Below are 21,686 nucleotides of genomic sequence, written 5' to 3' on the forward strand. Positions count from 1 at the left end.
GTTGATGGTCTAAGGACTGAACTGGAGCAGGAGGGGATGGTAGCGCCACTTCCACCACTCTACCAGCAAGGGCTTGGGTCCAGGGCACCCTCAACTTATCTAATTCACCTAACAAAGCTCCATTAGCAATGACAGACTGTACCCAAGCAAAAGAGCTGCAGATCGCTGTTTATATATTTTGGATGCAAGAATACTAATAGTAATGCATAAAATGAGTCATCCATCTATAAAATCTCAGCCATGAGTGGTTTACCTAATAATCCTTTTTTCATCTCACAAAGATGAATCAGTAAATTTGAGAGCTTTAAAACGCCATCACAGTTTCTAAATGAACCCCCAGATAAATCCTCACTTTTCCCATTTCTATGTGCCCCTGGAGAGTTTGCAGTATTTCTGGACACTGAGATTTTGAGGAATGTGCTGGAAATAACCCATATGTACAGTATTTCAGGTGATGCCAACGTATTTTCCTCAAGTAATTTCTGCCAACAAACCTATACAATTGCAAAAAGTTTTGTTTTGTAGAATGAAATTTCATGGAATGTTGTTGCTTATTTGGTGAAACTAGACTGCTCCTCATGTGAGTTGAAATGTGTGCTCTTTACTGGTAGGAAATGATGCTTAATTTACAACAAATTCTTAGGGGCTAGGTAATGCATTAAGGAGTGACTTTTGCTTCAGTTTTGGTATTATTGACAAAGTGGTACATTTGACTTTTTCACATTTAGTAAATCTCAGTTGTCTATCCCTATCTTTTTAAGGAAAAGAGAATGCTAGATTCTGACTCATGAATTTGAAATTCTTGCAAACTCATAGGCAACAAAAACACCCATAAAAGTGCAATTTTTATGTTTTTAAATGTTTTTCATTTTATTTTATGTATATGCGTGTTTTGCCAGCATGTATGTCTCTGTACCACATACATGCCTGGTATCTAAGGAGACCAGAAGAGGGCATCGGATACACTGAGACTGGAGTTACGGATGGTTATGAGCCTTCAAATGGATGCTGAGAATCAAACCTGTGTCCTCCAGAAGAGATGCTGAGCCATCTCTCACATAAAAGGGCAGTTTTAAAGTAGACATTTTTCTAGCGGCTGTCACTAATAAACAAAACCTATCCCTTCGATGTGCATCAAACATGACATTTGGGCTTTGCTTATACCTTCTCTATGAATTATAACCCACTCCCTGCTAGAATGTGTACTTCTAGTTCTTCAAAATCATCTTCAAAATCTGTTAAATGTTTTATAATAATTTATAATATACTTACTTAGTTTGGAAATAGTAAGGGTATAGTTTATAGACTGAATAAAATTGTTGTGCAGGAGATGGATGATTGCTTTTCTGCCTTGGGTTTTATACTCTGAAGGCAAAAACTGTAAAAATAAAACTCACTCATTATAGCCTTCATGCATTCCATTGTTTTTACTCACAATTGAATTCCACTGAAAAATGCACCAAAGAGACCAATCATTCCTAGGAACTCCACTCGGCTCAGGGTTCGGATGATGGATTCTTCCCAGACGTTAGAGATGCCGTACAGTGTGGCTCCTCCCAAGACCAGGAGGTCCCCTACCAGCTTATTTTCCCCTAGGAAACAAAAAAAAGCAGATGGAGTCTCAGAAAAATCTTAACAAGAATCTGGCGCCAGAAAACTGAGTTTCTCTTGTCTGTTTTCTTCTGACACTTTTATAAGAAGCCCAGTAACTTCTAACTGAAATCAAGTAAAGGTTTTAAAAATATGCTTTCTAGACTTGCTGGGATATAAAAAGCTACCTAGATATCTTAGTGGAACTGGAAGTTTTCCCAAAGAATGGAGTTTTTCTCAGTTCACTTCTCTCCAGAGTGCATGTCTCTGTCTAAGGATGTGTCTGCACATAAGTGCTAATATCCACATGTATTATTTTTGTTTAAGGGCATTTTCCAACTGATGAATCTGTCATAAACCCAACGAAGTCACTTTCCACACTCTTCAATGGATAGAGAGAAGGTATAACAGCAGCCAGTCCTATATTTCTTACCATTGACGAGCTGTGTATATACTTAGACAAGGAGAATGATAGGATTTGTGAGATTTCAACCTCTCTGACACAGTTTCACATATAATTCACATAATATTAATATTTTCTCTTTTTCAAACAAAACCCACATTTTTCAGTTTGGACTGGTTCTCACTTATGTCCAATTTTTAATTGATTTTTATTGAACTATACATTTTTCTCTGCTCCCCTCCCTGCCTCTCCCCTTCCCCTTTCAACCCTCTCTGAAGGTCCCCATGCTCCCAATTTACTCAGAGATCTTGTCTTTTTGTACTTCCCATGTAGATTAGATCTATGTAAGTCTCTCATAGGGTCCTCATTGTTGTCTAGGTTCTCTGGGATTGTGATTTGTGGGTTGTTTTTCTTTGTTTTATTTAATAAATTCCTTATCCTATAACTGAGCGAACTCTTCCCACTTCAGGTAGTGTGGATGGAAGCCATGGAAAGAGAGAATAAAACCCAACAGTAGGGGCAACCTCACTGATGGAGTCTCTCTCCTGATGGAGTCTCTACTGGCTTCTGTCTCGGTGTATCAGGTACCACACAGCTGTCAGCTCAGCAGACACACAGAGGTGAAGAATGGGAATGTTGTCTACTACGACAGCACTAAGGAAGAGACAAACCTCTGAAATCTTTGAATTCTGAGACTCTCTGAACAACTCTGAAACTGTAGAAGAAAGCAGTCACTTTTCTTTGGAGAGCATGGAACATTCTCTAGGTAGTGGGTTCATATGAATCAAAGCAGGGCTTCCGCGGACTTCTGTATTTGCTTACCTCAGGTTATATCTCTCTGCTAAATGGCATCACCCCTTTCCAAGAAATTTCCCTCTCCTGGGTGGGGCTGGGGGGAGAGTGGAAGAGACCCTAAAAGATGACAGCTTGCTGGAGTTACTCTCAAGGGACTGAAATTGAGGATGTGATTCTGGAGGGGTTTTGAGACTTCCTTGAGTCCACAAGGAGCTACTATCACTATTTGGCAGAGGAGCAGAAAACGTAAAGAGGCCCTGATGAGAAAACAAACCTGGAGAAAGGTGCCCTGGGTACCTCTGTTAGAGAAACGAAGGTTGTCTTTATCGGGAAATCTTCAGCAACTGATTCATTTTTAAGTGTCAGCTACTGAAGCATGAATATCTTTGAATTTGACATAGTCAATATCCCAAATTCTAAAGCACATTTTAAAGTCACTTTTCATTCAGGAAATATTTCAGACTCTTGTAATAACATGAAGTCACTGTTATGAAGATCAATTATTGTTGTACTAGTTAAATATAGAAGGGCTTCTGAATAGAACTCTTAGTTAATACAATTAATTTTATATGAATGGATTCCTGAAAATGAAGTCATAATGAAATAGTCTAATAAGAATTAGAGGAACATCAGTCTATCTTTTTAAAGTCCCAAAAAGTGGACACTGGTTTTTGGTTAGTAGTCTTGTAGAGTTATTTATCTTTTAAGATTTATTTTGATCCATATGCACACACGGCTGTCACATCTCTAGTAGCTGGCATTAGAGGCAGTTGTAAGATGCCAGATGTGAGTGCTGAAAATCAGATCAGGTCCTCTGGAAGGGCAACAAGTACTCTTAGCTGCAGAGTCCCTTGAACCCATTCTTTACCGTTCTAGGCTAGTCTGTAGGCTGACCTCCTAAAGGAAATGTAGTTATCAGTATCTTCATTTATTCGATGATAAATTTTGGTAATAATATAATTGAAATACAACTTAAAGTTCAGAAATATTTTCAAAGTTACCACTGACAAACTATTACACAGCATTTATTATTATAATTCTATTTATTAGTTTTAAAGTTACTTAAAAGTGGATATATGTGCATATAGCATGACCTACAGTTTGGACTTAGATGCCCCTGAAAGCCCATCTGTGAAGGCTTGGTTCCCAGCACTTGCTCTTGACAAGAAGTGGAACTACTATGAGGTAGTAGGCTGATGAAAGAAGTTGTCTTTTGGAGCGGTGCAGGAAGCCGATTTGCCGGCCGCCATTACAAGATGGCGCTGGACCCCTGCACCACCATATTAGGCAAGGCTGTAGACAGAACCTCTCACATGCGCAGTAGTGCGCAGTAATCATGGCAAATCCCGTGGCGGGGGGCATCGAAAGACGAGCGAGTAGCCAATCCAGGCACTACCCATGTCCTCTCTCCCTATATAAGCGGCTGCCATTTAGTCCTGGGGCCCCTCGCTTCCTGCTCTCCCTTCAACCAAGAGGCTCCAATAAAGTATGATTTGAGAAGAATCCTCGACTGGTGGTTGTTCTTCCCTGCTGGCCAGGGGGGTTCTCCGCAGAGCGTGGCCCTAAAAAGGACATTGACACCCAGTCCGTCCTCTCTCTCTGTTTCTTGCACACCATGAATGCAACAGTCCCCTACCCCTGCTATACCTTCCACCATGAAGTGCTATGCTACACTTTTCTAAATTCCCACAGTGTCAAAATTAATTATCTGACCGAAAATGTCTTCACCCCCTCATATGGCAATGTCTAGCTGGGTAAACCACACCTTTCATGTACTACAGGGTCTTCCTTTATGTTATTTGCTTTATATATTGTTGTAAGAATAAAGTGGTACATAAAAAATGTTTAGCATACCATGTCACATGGCTTGTTCAAAAATGATGTTTCTAAAGGGCTAATCTTTATTCTGTTTGAATAACTCTCTGTCTCCATGGGTGGGGTATTTCTCACCCTAAGATTGCTCATGGCTTCTAGTCAACCTTTTATAATTGTTTTTCAAGAATTAGTTTTCCGGCCGGGCAGTGATGGTGCATGCCTTTAATCTCAGCACTCAGGAGGCAGTGGTAGGCAGATCTCTGTGAGTTCAAGGCCAGCCTGGTCTACAAGAGCTAGTTCCAGGACATCTAAGGCTGTTATACAGAGAAACCTTGTTTTGAGAAACAAACAGAAAAGAAATAGTTTTTCATATTAGATTTTTGCTTAATCACCAGAAACATCTTTTAAAGATAAATATTTGTTATTTGTGGTACTAGGGGAAGGTTATCTAAAAAAATCACAATTTGCTACTAGTACAAGAATAAGTTTTATTATTTGGGAGTATTGGAAGACTGCTAGTTCTTTTGATAAAAATGGACCTTTAAATACATTGGAGTTTTAAACGGAAAACTAACTGTCTCATTTTCATGGGACTGTATGATAACTATAAAATCTCATATCTGAGCAATCCTTCATCCTGGACGATACAGAATGATCATTAACTCTAATTAACTATTTTAAAGCAACTTAATATTTCTCAAACAAGATATAATTATAGAAAAATAAGAATTAAGTAGGAAAAAACTATAAAGATTTTCCATCTGGACTGCATAATTTACCTTGAATTTTGAGGATGAAACATGAGAATTTTTCAGAGTTATTAGGATAAAATGAGGCAATGTATGAAACAGTGCTTGGGAACATGTCATATTCAACAAAGACGTCACTTTTATCTTACTTTATTTAGCTGTCTGGCTCTTTTAGAGCATATTCTTTTCCTTGAAATAAATTCAAAGTTATAGCTAATAATAAATTGTTGCCATGGGTAATTAACATCATCACAAGTGACCTAAAGGATACAATAAATATAGTAGGAAAAGGCTATTATTAGGAGAATTATATTTTATAATAGGGCACGATTTTGATCTTTGTCTTCCTCTTAAAACTTCTGTCCATTCATTTATAACCACACGTTAGAAAAGTGGAGGCCATACTGACATATCTCTGGGGCTTTACTGGCCCATGGTTACATGCTCCAACACAGCCAATATTCCCACGATCTACCAGATCTCCACCACTCACATCAGCAAGGGCATAGATGGTCTTTCAGAGAGACCTGTGATGCAGATGGGAAGCTAAACGGTGAAAAGGGAGTTTTCATATTAGGTCTGCTGCTTTTATTGACCAACTTGGAAAGGAAATCTAATTTTGAAGACCTTAATGGTATAGAAAGTTCTTATGGTGGGTGACTAGCCATGCCCCTGATAGGCACACCATGGGTGTCACAGTGAGGCCTCTCATAACAGGAGCTTGGGTGCCTTCCTTGACCCCCATCTGCAGTAGGCGAGTAAGCTGGGAAAGTTTCATCAGCATCACTCATTCTGGGCCTGGACCTATTTTTATATGCAGTTCCTGATATCATCTGAGAAGGTTCTTTCACCCAGGCTTAAATCAAGGAGGAATTCCTGGTGTGCAGAAGAGGAAACATGCCAACAAAGAATAGTAAAACAATTAACTATAATGAGGCCAAAGTAATTGGGAGTGGGCTAAAATCACCATGTTTGGGACAGAACTGTTAAAATCTTAAGCTCAGAGGAAACAAGACTTAAGCAATATAATAAAAAATCAGACATTCTCTTTTCCTTTGGAAAGCTCTTGATATGATTGTCAGAATTTATATCAGTTGAATGATTCATTAAAGTTCTTGTGAGTATCCAAAATATTATAGAAAAGCCTGGCGATCTTGGCTGATTAATGCAATTGAGTCCACTGTACTATAAAGACAGAAATACGAGGGACAATTTTAGCAATAACGCAGACAAATTTTAAACTTATATTGGTTTCAAAAGCAATGCATTCTTTAAAAATAGCTTATATAACAGGTGAGATTTCTGCAAGATGGAATGTTTTATTGAGATAGAGCATGTGTAGCCAACGAGCCCTTGGACTTCATATTTGCACTGGGCTTAAGGCCTTGGTCTATTTGCATGGGCACCATTTCAGCAGCACAAAGCATGCTCTGCAGTCATCAGATGTAATTCTGCTAACACAGACGTGCTTTGCACGTCACAAAAGGTAACGCTGTGAGCCCCAAGCAGGTCCTCTGGGACAGCTGCAGCATGTTTGAGCCATGTCTTCGTTTCAGTTCCAACAGCAGGTGACCACGTAACGAAAGGCTCTCAAATGGATTTGTAGTCTTTTTCTTAACTTGTAATGTTTTCCTACCACTTCAGAGCCAGAAAACATTAGTATATGCAGTCTAATAAATCAGTTCAAAGTTCACTTGCTCTTGGAGTCTAAAATACTTGGAGTTACCGGAACAGCTGGCTTGGTTGTCTATGGAATAAGGTGGTGACTAAAATGAGCCGCTAGGGTCAACGCCAATTTTTTTCTAAATAAAGGCATATACTTCTGTTTCATCTGTGTTTATACAGTGCCAAGAAAGCTTAGAAACTGTAGCCAAACTGTGACATTACATCACCCAGAATGCTGTCTGCTGAGTTCTGAAAAGATTCCTATCAAGACCACTTGACTGCATACGAAGCACTCCATCAGACCGCCTATAAGCTATCTATCAATGGTCCGCGGAACAGGTGTTCACAAGGGAGGACTGGGAGACAGTGGGTTTATATTTCTAAGCCATCTGCTGAGGTAGGGATTTATAACCTTCCGGCTGCAGGTCCAGGAGAATGAGGATGTTTCCTGTTTATTCTCTTTTGTAGCTTTAGCTGTTAGCAATGTGGAGGGAAGAAAACCTGCCTTGAAGGCGGGGAACCCAGGAGTCTAGCCTCTCCCATCTCAGCGCTGTGATCTTGGATAACTTGTTTGGCTTCTCCAGAACCTGATGTTCACTTAGGTCAAATACAAAGGAGGCTGAAGAAGGCCCTTAACTTTTGTTACAAACTTCTGTGATGCAATATATGTGACATCGTCCCAGAAATTTCATACAGCCTTGTCTCATAAAGCAAATTGCCCCAATTTAACTATTCATTATCTAACATTTTAAAAGAAAGGACAATTACAAGAACTGTAGAAGGTAAGAACTTTCTATTCCACTTCTGGTGACAGCAAAGGGATGGAGAGAGGGGTGCTCCATTCTTTTCTCTTCTAAAACTCTTTCTGTAGCACAAAGATTTGAAATATATTGACAAAGGCCTTCCAGAAACTACTGGGATCAGGGTTCCCCCAGAATATTCACAGGAATCTGCTGACTTAATCACAAAACTCTGTCTAAGAAGTATCTAAGCTGTGATCAATATAACAGCTTGTCCCATCAAAATAAATCCATAAAAATGAATACAAGAGATGGCATTTCCAGCCTCTGGAAATGACACACTCTTCTCTGGTCTTCAGATTGTAAATACCCATTCTATGGCTTATAAACCAACCATAATCCAGTAGGTAGGAAGTTTCTCAGACCTGACAGAGCTGGGGCTGGGTGGGGAGGAGTGGGAAAGGCTTTGTAACTAAGTTGCTGATTGACTTGTCAACACTACCTTTAACTAGAACACTACCTTTAACTAGTCGTTCTAAGCCAGCAGCTCTGACATTCAAAACTTCCACCACAGAGATGGTGACATCATTTTTTAAAAAACTATGTGAACATCTCTGAATTTTACATCTTACATTCACCCAGGATATATGCATCAAAGACCATATATTAGCTATGACTTTAGGAGAAGGACAAAAAAAATGAACAACACGAAATCTGCCACAGAACAAGTCGGTTCCTAGGAGTCCTGTTTCCCTTGACATTCCTGGTATCCCTGGGATCCCCCTCGCAGAAATGAGTGACCTGGTGACCACCCAAGACTCACCTGCTCCCTGATGCCTTCCTACGAGCACGTCAGCTCCCACCATGCAGCCCATCCCCAGGATGCAGACCACGATGCCGATGAAATGCACAGCCTTGTACCGGATCAGCAGGAAGAACCAGGAGAGCAAAATCACCACCGGGATCACAAAACAGTCCAGGAGCTATTGGGAGCATTAAAGGAAACAACAGCAAAATGTTCAGGGATGTTAGGACACAGAAAAAAGCCCCACTCTGTCAAAAAAGTCCTTTGCTGAACAGCCTTCGTTAGAGGCAGAGCAGAGGCAGTGAAAGCTCCCTCAGCCCTAGACACAGATAGCTTTGTGTCTCACTTAACCACAAACATCCTCCTGAGACCCGAGGAAGGGAAAGACAACAAATGAATAAGACTGATTGGGGTTGAAAGCTTCCCGGTTCTCTTCTGTGTCCACTTTCACTGCCCATCTTCTTCAGGGTCCTGAAAATGTTCCTAGGAACACCTGGGCCATGGGGAGGTTACTTTGAGCCATTTTACCTGGTTCCACCACTTCAGGAATAGCTATGGGAATGAAAGGTATGGTCAAAAAGTTTTTTTTTTTTTAAATTCATAGAACCTAGAAAATGTGTACTTACTTTTTTCAGGCAATTATTGGCCTTCTAAACTGAAAAGTCTTTAATAGTTGTTGTTTCATTTTTAATATCACCATACATATTGGCCTGACAAATAGTGTGGCCTGAGTCCCTGAGAGCTGGTGCAATCGACCTTGGTGAGGTAGAGAGAGAACACGGGGATATGAGGGGAATGAGAAGAGGCCCATGCAGAGAATCGGAGCCCTTGCTCTATGGCATTGGACTGTCCAGTACTCAGGAAGCCTCTAGTTCTTACCAGAAAGGCAACAACCTTTTCAACCCTCCTTGGTTATCAGCACAAAGCTCAGAGTTAATGCAGAGGGACGCATCTTGTAGTTGGGCACAATGCATCATATCTGAAATCCAAGTACTGGGGAAACTGAGGCAAGCAAATCATGAGTGTGGGGCCAACCTGAGCTACAGAGTGAGCCCTTGTCTGTAAAACAGAAGAAATGACTGAAGATATAGCTAAAGTGGTATATTGCTTGTCTAGCAGTCACAGAGCCCTGGGTTCAAACTACAGCACAGCATGAAACAGGTCCATGGTAGTGTGTGCTTCTGAGTCCAGAGTTTGAAGTCATGCTTGGATACATACTGGTTGGAGGCCAGCCTGGTCTATATGAGGTCCTGCCTCAACAAAACCAAAATCATTTTAATAAAAGGATATATAAAAACTGAAGTACAGCCCTCCCTTCTTCAGGACTATAAGATCCTCCAGCTCAGCCCTTTTGGGCGCTGGAATGGGGTGGTGAGCGAAATCGGGCAGGAGTTCTTTTGTTTCAATAGCCTGCCTGCAGCAAGGTAGGCCTTTTGTCTGCGGGGTTTCTGGTCACCTAGGGGCTCTGATCCTGTACCAGAAGATTCATCAGAGGGGTGAGTGAGTTCCTGACCCACAGCAGCAGCCTGGGAGATGGAGCACAGACATTCCTCAACCCCCTATATTTCCTGGTCATCCTGCAGGGGCTACTCTCCCCTGCTACTGCCTCCCTCTTCCTATCCCATCCCAGCTTGCACCCAGGAAACCCCTTCCCTCTTCCTCCCTTCTTGGGGCCCTAAAATCCCCCAGCTCAGCCCTTTTGGGCGCTGGGACGGAATGGTGAGCACAATCTGGGCAGGAGTTCCTTTGTTTCAATAGCCTGCCTGCAGCAAGGTAGGCCTTTTGTCTGTGGGGTTCCTGGTCACCTAGGGGCTCTGATCCTGTACCAGAAGATCCATCAGAGGGGTGAGTGAGTTCCTGACCCGTGACAGAAGCCCGGGAGATGGAGCACTGACATTCCTCAACTCCCTATACTTCCTTGTTATTCTGCAGGGGCTACTCTCCCTGGCTACAGCTTCTCTCTTCCTATCCCAACCCAGCTTGCACCCAGGAAACTCCTCCTTTCTTCCTCCCCTCTTAGGGGCCAAGAGATCCCCGAGCTCAGTCTGTTTTGGCGCTGGAACAGGGTGGTGAGCGCAATTGGGCTGGAGTTCCTTTGTTTCAATAGCCTGCCTGCAGCAAGGTAGGCCTTTTGTCTGTGAGGTCCCTGGCCAGCAAGGGTAACTGCTCCAGTACTAGAAGATCCATCCGGGAGCATTCAGGGAAGAGATAGGCAGGAGCCAATGCAAGAATCCCTCCAACAATCTGAAAAACAACATGAAAACACCGGAACCCAGCGAACTTACAACAGGAAGACTTGAACACCCTAATCGAAAGGAGTAGAAAAAATGATTTTATAAAAGTGATAGAGTCCCTTAAACAGGAGGTGAAAAACTCCCTTAAAGAAATGGATGAGAAGAATAACAAAAAGTTTGAAGAAATGAGTAAATCCGTAAATGATATCCTAGGAAACCAAGAAAAAACAATCAAACATAATGGAAACAGTTCAAGACTTGAAAACTGAAATGGAGACAAAAAAGAAAATACAAACCAAGGGCAAGCTGGATATGGAAAATCTAGGTAAACAAACAGAGACTACAGAAATAAGCATAACCAACCGAATACAAGAGATAGAAGAAAGAATCTTAGATTCTGAAGACACCATAGAGAAAATAAATGCACTGATGAAAGAAAACAGCAAATGCAACAAATTCTCAACACAAAACATTCAGGAAATCTGGGATACAATAAAAAGACCAAAAATAAGAATAATAGGGGTAGATAAAGGAGAAGAATTACAGCTCAAAGGCCCAGAAAATATATTCAATAAAATTATAGAAGAAAACTTTCCCAACCTAAAGAAAGATATTCCTATGAAGGTTCAAGAAGCATGCAGAACACCAAATAGACTGGATCAAAAAAAAATCCCCTCGCCATATAATAATTAAAACACAAAACATACAGAATAAAGAAAGAATATTAAGAGCTGCAAAGGAAAAAGGTCAAGTAACTTATAAAGGTAAACCTATCAGACTTACACCTGACTTCTCTATGGAAACCATGAAAGCCAGAAGGTCATGGATAGATGTACTGCAGAAACTAAGAGACCACAGATGCAAGCCCAGACTACTATACCCAGCCAAGCTTTTGTTCACTATCAACGGAGAAAAAAAAATATTCCAAGATAAAAACAAATTTAAACAATATGTAGCCACAAATCCAGCCTTACAGAAAGTAACAGAAGGAAAATCACAAACGAAGGAGTCCAACAATGCCCACAATAACTCAGACATCTACAGACCCTTCACCAGGACAACTCAAAGAAGGGGAACACAGCATACTCTACTACCAAAATAAAATAACTGGAGTTAACAACCACTGGTCATTAATATCACTTAATATCAATGGACTCAATTCACCTATAAAAAGGCACAGACTAAGAGATTGGATACAAAAACAGGATCCAACATTCTGCTGTTTACAAGAAACACACCTCAACCACAAAGACAGACATCTACTCAGAGAAAAGGGTTGGGAAAAGGTTTATCAAGCAAATGGACCTAAGAAACAATTGGGTGTGGCCATACTAATTTCTAACAAAGTTGACTTCAGACTAAAATCAATCAGAAGAGATGGAGATGGACATTTTATACTCATAACAGGAACAATCCATCAGGATGAAGTCTCAATCTTGAATATCTATGTCCCTAATATAAAAGCACCCACTTATGTAAAAGAAACATTACTAGACCTTAAGGCAGCCATCAAACCACACACACTAATAGTAGGAGACTTCAACACTCCTCTCTCACCAATGGACAGGTCAATCAGACAGAAACCTAACAGAGAAATAAGAGAATTAATGGAGGTAATAAATCAAATGGACTTAACAGACATCTATAGAACATTCCACCCAAATAGGAAAGAATATACCTTCTCTGCGGCTCATGGAACCTTCTCGAAAATTGACCACATACTCAGTAACAAAACAAACTTCAACAGATACAAAAAATTATTAGTAACCACCTGTGTCTTATAGGATCACCATGGAATAAAGTTAGAATTTAACAATAATTCTACCCCCAGGAAGCCTACAAATTCTTGGAAGCTGAACTACTGAACCACCCCTGGGTCAGGGAAGAAATAAAGAAAGAAATTAAAGTCTTCCTTGAATTCAATGAAAATAAAGACACAACATAGCCAAACCTATGGGACACTATGAAAGCAGTGCTAAGAGGAAAGTTTATAGCTCTAAGTGCCCACATTAAGAAATGGAGAAAGCTGACATTAGAGACTTAACAGCACAGCTGAAAGTTCTAGAAAAAAAGAAGCAGACACATCCAGGAGGAGTAGAAGATTGGAAATAATCAAACTGGGGACTGAAATCAACAAAATAGAAATACAGAAAACAATCCAAAGAATGAATTAAACAAAGAGATGGTTCTTTGAAAGTCAACAAGATTGACAAACCTTTATCCAAATTAATCAAAAGGCAGAGAGAGAGAACATGCAAATTAACAAGATCAGAAATGAAAAGGGGGACATAACAACAGACACTGAGGAAGTCCAGAGAATCATTAGGTCTTACTACAAAAGCTTATATGCCACAAAGTTGGAAAATGTAAAAGAAATGGACTTGTTTTTAGATAAGTACCATTTATCAAAATTAAATCAAGACCAGGTGAACAATTTAAATAGACCTATAAGTTGTGAGGAAATAGAAGCTGTCATAAAAAATCTCCCAACCAAAAAAACCCAGGACCTGATGGTTTTAATGCAGAATTTTATCAGAACTTCCAAGAAGAGCTGATACCTATTCTCCTTAATGTGTTTCACATAATAGAAACAGAAGAGTCCTTGCCAAATTTGTTTTATGAAGCTACAGTCACCCTGATTCCAAAACCACAAAAGAAAGAGAATTACAGACCAATCTCACTCATGACCATCAATGCAAAAATTATCAATAAAATCTGGCAAACAGAATCCAAGAACATATTAAAAAATTATCCATTATGATCAAGTAGGCTTCATCCCAGAGATGCAGGGCTGGTTCAACATACAAAAATCTATCAATGTAATCCATCATATAAATAAACTGAAAGAAAGAAACCATATGATCATTTCATTAGATGTGGAAAAAGCATTTGACAAAATTCAACAACCCTTTATGATAAAGGTTTTGGAGAAGTTAGGGATACAAGGATCATACCTAAATATAATAAAAGCAACATATAGCAAGCCAACAGCTAATATCAACTTAAATGGAGAGAAACTCAAAGCCATTCCACTAAATTCAGGAACAAGACAAGGCTGTCCACTCTCTCCTTATCTCTTCAACATAGTTCTTGAAGTTCTAGCAATAGCAATAAGACAATATCAGGAGATCAAGGAGATTCAAATTGGAAAGGAAGAAGTCAAACTTTCGTTATTTGCAGATGATATGATAGTATACATTAGTGACCCCCAAACCTCTACCAAAGAACTCTTACAGCTGATTAAAACCTTCAGTGACGTGGCAGGCTACAAGATCAACTCAAAAAAAATCAGTAGCCCTCCTATACACAAAGGATAGAGAATCGGAGAGGGAATTCAGAGAAACTTCACCTTTTACGATAGCCACAAATAGCATAAAATATCTTGGGGTAACTCTAACCAAGGAAGTGAAAGATCTATTTGACAAGAACTTTAAGTCTTTGAAGAAAGAAATTAAAGAGGACACCAGAAAAGGGAAGGATCTCCCATGCTCTTGGATGAGTAGGATCAACACAATAAAAATGGCAATTCTACCAAAGGCAGTCTATAAGTTCAACTCAATCCCCATTAAAATCCCAACAAAATTCTTCACAGAACTTGAGAGAACAATAATCAAGTTTATTTGGAAAAACAAAAAACCCAGGATAGCCAAAACAATCTTATACAATAAAGGAACTTCTGGAGGCATTACCACCCCTGAGTTCAATTTCTATTACAGAGCTACAGTAATGAAAACAGCTTGGTACTGGCATAAAAACAGAGAAGTCAACCAATGGAATCGAATAGAAGACCCGGATCTTAACCCACAAACCTATGAACACCTGATTTTCGACAAAGGAGCTAAAAGTATACAATGGAAGAAAGAAAGCATCTTCAATAAATGGTGCTGGCAGAACTGGTTGTCAACCTGTAGAAGAATGAAAATAGATCCATATCTATCACCATGCACAAAACTCAAGTCCAAATGGATTAAAGACCTCAATATTAATCTGAACACACTGAACCTGGTAGAAGAGAAAGTGGGAAATAGTCTACAACATATAGGCACAGGAGACCACTTCCTATGTATAACCCCTGTAGCAAAGACAATAGGGGCAACATTGAATAAATGGGACCTCCTAAAACTGAGAAGCTTCTGTAAAGCAAAGGACACTGTCATTAAGACAAAAAGGCAACCTACTGACTGAAAGATCTTCACCAACCCTGCAACAGACAAAGGTCTGATCTCCAAAATATATAAAGAACTCAAGAAACTAGACTTTAAAATGCTAATTAACCCAATTAAAAATGGGGTACTGATCTGAACAGAGAATTCTCAACTGAAGAAGTTCAAATGGCCAAAAGACATTTAAGGTCATGCTCAACCTCCTTACCGATCAGGGAAATGCAAATCAAAACAACTTTGAGATACCATCTACACCTGTCAGAATGGCTAAAATCAAAAACACCAATGATAGCCTTTGCTGGAGAGGTTGTAGAGTAAGGGGAACACTCATCCATTGCTGGTCAAAATGCAAACTTGTGCAACCACTTTGGAAAGCAGTGTGGCGGTTTCTTAGGAAATTCGGGATCAACCTACCACAGGATCCAGCAATACCACTCCTGGGAATATACCCAAGAGATGCACTATTATACTACAAAAGCATTTGTTCAACTATGTTCATAGCAGCATTATTTGTAATAGCCAGATCCTGGAAACAACCTAGATGCCCCTCAATGGAAGAATGGATAAAGAAAGTGTGGAATATATATGCATTAGAGTACTACTCAGTGATAAAAAACAATGACATGTTGAATTTTGCATGCAAATGGATAGAAATAGAAAACACCATCTTGAGTGAGGTAACCCAGACCCAAAAAGATGAATATGTTATGTACTTACTCATAAGTGGATTCTAGCCATAAATGAAGGACATTGAGCCTATAATTCATGATCCTAGAGAAGCTAAATAGTAAGGTGACTCCCCCCTCCAAAAATCATGTAGTTATCCTCCTGGATATTAGAAGTAGATAAGATTTCCAGGCAAAAATGGAGAGCTTGGGGGTGGGGGTGGGATAGGGGTAAGGTAAGATGGGGAGAGAGAAGTGAGAAGCGGAGGATGGGGAGAACTTGGGGGAATGGGACAGTTGGGATGGAGGAGGAGTGGATATGGGAGCAGGGAAGTATATATCTTAATTAAGGGAGCCATTTGAGGGTTGGCAAGAGACTGGACTCTAGAGGGGTTCCCAGGTGTCACGGAGATGTCCCCAGCTTGTTCCTTGAGCAGCTGAGGAGAGGGTGCCTGAACTGGCCCTATACTTTAGCCACTATGATGAATATCTTGCATACCACCATAGAACCTTCATCTGGTGATGGATAAAGATTGAGAGAGAGACCCACATTGGAGCACTGGACTGAGCTCCCAAGGTCCAAATGAGCAACAGAATGAGAGAGAACATGAGCAAGAAAGTCAGGTCCGCAAGGGGTGCGCCCACCCACTGTGACGGTGGGGCCCATCTAATGGGAACTCACCAAGGCCAGCTGGGCTAGGTCTGATGGAGCATGTGATCAAACCGGACTCTCTGAACGTGGCTTACATGGAGGGTTGACTGAGAAGCTAAGGACAATGGCACTGGGTTTTGATTCTACTGCATGTACTGGCTTTGTGGGAACCTAGTCTGTTTGGATGCTCACCTTCCTAGACCTGGATGGAGGGGGGAGGACCTTGGACTTCCCACAGGGCAGGGAGCTCTGAATGCTCTTTGGACTGGAGAGGGAAGGGAAGGGGGGATGGGGGGAGGGAGGAAAATGGAAGGAGGGTAGGAGATGAAAATTTGTAATAATAGTAATAAATAAATAAAATAAAATAAAATGTAAAAAAAAAACTCAAAAAACTGAAGTACAAACAAGGTATTTTAAATTGAGTCCCCCAAACTCTTTGTGAACTTCCAAATGCTTCAGGCTCCCTGGGCTTGGATCTGTTCCTATCACTTTGAGAAATCTACTGAAAGTCATTGCCCAAGGTTGGGTCCCTCCACCAGGCAAACCAATACCCCACAGGACTTCAACTTATGTGTTCTGAATCAAAGATTTGTGATTCACTGTACTGCTTGTACAAATCCTTGCTAGAATCCTAAGCATTTGGCTTTGATCCTGCAGCTGAAAGCACAGGAAGGGATCTCTAAGGCTCCTCCAATCCCACTGCCTACCTCTCAATGATCAGTACAATCTGATATGTCTCTTCCATCTTGTAAATATCTGGCATCCATATTCATGCCACCTTCTGCCACTTGCACTATCAAGACTAAACCAGCATCCTTTCCTACTAGGACCGAGCCCTTCCTGCTAGCCCCAGAGCCTTCACTCCTGGAGGCTCCCCCCTTCTGAAATGCTTTGCTCTAATTCTTGAGCTTCCTGTCTCGCTTATTTTTCAGCATGTATTTTATATGCTACCTCCTCAAGAAAGCCTCTCAGATCCGAAGATGAAGTCAGGTCCCACTTGACAGTTTCCTTGTACATTTTTCTCCTTCGTAGCTCCCATTGCAACCCTACTTAGTCAATATATCGGTTTTTTTTTGGCACAATGTCAGGCTTATTCACTTGCCTGTTTTTAGCATACAGAATGCTGCCAGGCTCATGAGAAGTGCCCAGTAATAGGTACTGAACAAGAACATAGATTGCTGATTATCTGAAGCACCAAAATCCAGCCTCTGAGATCAGTGAGGTCTGGGAAAGGTTTGGGTATTCACACGGTATCTCTGAATGTCAGCCTAGTCAATTGGGAGCATAAACAGCACTCAGAATCCCTGCTCTCACCAAGGATATTTGCGAGGTGAACAAACCCTCATGCATCTCTGTGGATTGGGCTTCTCTCTTGTCAGATGACCAAGGTACTCAGAATACTCAATCATCTCCAGGGTTCCTGAAAGATGACAGAGTCCCAGTGAGAAAGCACCATGTGGATGTCACACCAAGAAGTATTGTGAGGACAGGGGTCTAGTCTTGGTGGCACAGTACCCCTGGAGGGGCTCTACATAAGCAACTGCAGCTGGTAGGATTGCTTTTCAGCAGCCCAGAGTTGCTCCCTGCACAGTTAAATTAACAATGTAAGTTAATGATCTGTCGGATATGGTTATATGCGCTATGTTCGATTTTACAACTGGCTTCAGATGCCATGTAATGCAATTTCAGTTTGCCAGTGAAAATTATTCTCTACACATAACACAGCCGTTGTTTCATTTTACAAATTAAAACTGATTGGATTAAGTTGAAATATTTCATTACATGCCATACAGTTGGGATTGCATCTGACTGGCAAGAATCTTTCTGCAGAGCTAAAGGCTTCCCTTCCTGGATCATTGAGGCCAGACCAGCAGCCGTTCAACCAGGCTTTGAAAAGCACTTTTTGGTCTCTCAGCATCACTGGAAACACTAGAGCTCTTGGTGAGTCCTGGGCCTGTTGCTTCTTGGTTTGGGTATGAAAACCCTTTCTTGTAAGCATTAGCTGGTCCCAAGGAAGGAGAGTGTTTAGAAAGAAGAGAAGGGAAACAAGCATGTTATCAAGACAGGGCTCATACGATGCTTGTTCAAGAGAAATTTGGTGCTCAGTATGGAGTGGGGCTTGGTAAATGATGCTTGAATAGTAGACAAAACCCTGACTTCCAAAAGGAACATTCAAGATAATCCAGGCCATTACTGGCATTTGGAGTCTAGCATCAGTTCTTCATTTGGCGAGACTGTCTCTTTTCTCTGAAGAAAGCCAGCACTGCTGGCCTCACCCTTAAAGCAGGCCTACAGCTCTACCAATGAACGCCCTTTCGGGGCATCATCTCCCCAGTGTGGAATCTCCAAGATCCAGTTCATTGAAAGTTCGGCCCCCTCACAAGTCCCAAGAGAGTGATATGCAGAAGGCCATACAATTTCTGGTCTCAATAGTGGTAATGAATAATGACACTTTTGAACAGTATTTCAGTGGCAATCAATGACAACCACACTGAGTTGCTACTACTGAGGTCTCAACATGGTGTCTGTCACTACAGGAAAGAAGCTGTTTGGCAGCTGGTATTAGCAAATCAGTTATTAGTTTTTAGTGACTTCCTCCCTCCCTCTCTCCCTCTCTCCCTCCCTCCCTCCCTCCCTTCCTCCCTCCCTCCCTCCCTCCCTCCCTCCCTCCCTCTCCCTCCGTCCCTCCCTCCCTCCCTTCCTTCCTTCCTTCCTTTCTTTCTTCCCCTTCCTTCCTTCCTTCCTCCCTCCCTCCTTCCTTCCTTCCTTCCTTTCTTCCTCTTTCTTTCTTTCTTTCTTTCTTTCTTTCTTTCTTTCTTTCTTTCTTTCTTTCTTGCCTCCAGCTTAACTTCTTATTAAAGACTGCTCAGATCATAAAACAGAGAGACATTATACTAACTATCCACTACTGAGAATGTTAAACAAGAAAATGTGAACAAACTCACCTTCAGTTTATGACTAAACAGTTTATAAGAATTAAATCTCAAAATGAATGTTTTTCATATCCCTTACATATTTTGGAGAGATTTGGGTTCCTTGTAATTATTGCTCACCCTGAAAGCAGGTAACAAGATCAAACTTGCTTTTGCTTAAACTGAGCCAGATTTAAACCAAAGTATTCAAAGATCAAAGGTACACGCTTCTTCCCTTCTTTTCTTAAGACCAATAAGTGTTCCATAATTTTTAAATATAAAAAGCATAGTCTAGAGGAAAATAATTTTAAATTGTCAGCAACTATGACCAAACAGAAAGAGGGAAGGTTTCTTTAACCAAAACAATTATTTTAACAAGAAATGCAAAACTAAGAGTCCAGCAGGAAAACAGATCTTCCCTGTCGAACATTCAACATAATGGGCTTCTCTTCATGCTGAACTGGTTCTCATTGCCTGGGTCATAACTGGAGGGTTTTAGAGATACTAAGCGTAGCCTTTTGGCGGGGCAGAGGGGATTAGCTTTAAGCCCATTTCTCAATGGAAGAATAAAATCCCAGTACCAAAAGATAAATAAGCATTATTTTACGACCATGTCATACTCTGAAACATCTCAAAGAATACAGGAGCTGGGCATGATGGCAAAAGTCTATGTCAGAGCACTTGGGAGACAGATGCAGAGGCATCATGAGTTCCAGGCTAGTCTTGGCACAGAGGAAGACCTATCTCAGAAAACAAAACAACCCAAAGAAAAGGGGAAAAAAGTAAATACTATGAAAATCGGTCATTGCTCTTGGATTTACATAGCAGCTTTTTCCCCACTTAAGGATTTAAACTAATTCATTCCCCTTGTATGTTAAAGCCTCATTCCAGAGGGATTTGGGACCTCTTACCTGACTTTGTTCACGGATAGCAGCGGGACGGTTCTTACAAGCCATGGTGACAGCACTGGGGTTGTTTTTGCACCTTGCAGTTTTCACATTTACTGAGGTTTCCTGGTTCTCACTTACAATTTGGAAAGAGCCCTTTAAAAAAGCAATGGCTGGCCTCAATTTTTTTTTTAAGTAAGGAAACTGGAGTTCCAGGAGTAGAGCCAATTAGTGTTAAAATTTGGACCTAAAATACTAGTTTCTAGACCCTGAGGTCAGAATTCAAATGCAACTTACAGAAGTTAGAGATCTGTGTTGATGATGCTTTGAGGATGACAGATTGTATGTGCATATGCGTGTACATGTGCATGTGTGTGTGTGTGTGTGTGTGTGGTGTGTAGCAGCAGCATTTACCTTTCTTCTCTTTTTCATTTCCACCAATTTCTGACTTTCTTACCACTGCATTCTTGCCTGTAGTTTTTAATCATACTTGGTTATATGTCCATGCACACCCCAACACAGATACAGACACATACACACACAGAGAGAGAGAGAGAGAGAGAGAGATGGAGAGAGACAGAGAGAGACAGAGAGAAAGAGAGAGAGAGACAGAGAGAGAGAGAGAGACAGAGAGAGCATCCATCTCTTCCTGTGGGCATCTACTCAGGTTTTTCTCTCCGTTTATGCTACCTCCACTTGCCTGTGTTCCATAGACCACCTACCTCCTTGTAGGCTACTTCAGATTCCCACATTTCTGAGAGTAGAAGCTGCATGGATGAGAGTGGAGACCTGGCTTCTTGTACAATCATATGAGATACGTAAGGCCCTTGCAAGGAAAATGCTAGCACACTGCAGACCCAGAGTATAGTGTAGGGAGAGCCAACAGAAGCAGGAGAGCAGGTCTGATGCTCTAGTGGTGCTTTGGCCTTATTTCTGTAGAATCAGAGTGCTAGCTGGTCCTTCAGCCTGGTGAGCTCTAAGAGGAAGTCCTAGCTGCCCAAGAGATCCCTGAGCCCTGTCCTTCTTCTGCTTCCCAGGTTCTTCCTGTTCCGTGTCCTCCAGCATACTACAGTTCCATTGCATTCCTGTGCAAGCCCACTGCACAGCCACAGTTAGCCTGCCCATGTACCCATGCACACATGGATCCAAAATCCTCACTCTTATCTGCGGCTCTGATACTGTGTACATTTTGTTTTCATTTTTCTAACTAAGAAAGTTCTTGTTTTCTTCATTATTTGCTTCATGTATTGTAGTGAGGGGCTGCGGACAGGCCTGTTTTTCATCCCGCCCAGCTCCCGGCCGCCTGGCTAGCTTATGCCCTGAAATAACAACACACAAACTGTATTCATTTAAACACTGCCTGGCCCATTAGTTTCAGCCTCTTATTAGCTAATTCTCACATATCTTGCTTTAACCCATATCTAATAATCTATGTAGCACCACGAGGTGGTGGCTTACCAGGAAGATTCTAGTGTACGTCCATCTTGGGCCGGACCTTTATCGCATCTGACTCACTTCCCTTCTTCCCAGCATTCTGTTCTGTCTACTCCACCCACCTATGTTCTAACCTATCAGGCCAAGCAGTTTTCTTTATTAATTAACCAATGAAAT

The 21,686-nt window shown here is 41.1% G+C and overlaps 1 protein-coding gene across 1 annotated transcript in view; it reads right to left on the reverse strand.

Moving 5' to 3' along the window:
- Slc35f1 (solute carrier family 35 member F1) overlaps positions 1-21,686 on the reverse strand; it is a 430,910-nt gene that overhangs the window by 37,354 nt on the left and 371,870 nt on the right. The window contains exons 4-5 of the mRNA XM_038340065.1: positions 8,581-8,740; positions 1,436-1,592 (exon numbers count right to left, since the gene is read on the reverse strand). Coding sequence (XP_038195993.1) covers positions 1,436-1,592; positions 8,581-8,740 — 317 coding nt within the window. The remainder of the gene's footprint in view (positions 1-1,435; positions 1,593-8,580; positions 8,741-21,686) is intronic.

The sequence above is a fragment of the Arvicola amphibius genome, chromosome 8 (assembly GCF_903992535.2).
Source record: "Arvicola amphibius chromosome 8, mArvAmp1.2, whole genome shotgun sequence".
Lineage (NCBI taxonomy): Eukaryota > Metazoa > Chordata > Mammalia > Rodentia > Cricetidae > Arvicola > Arvicola amphibius.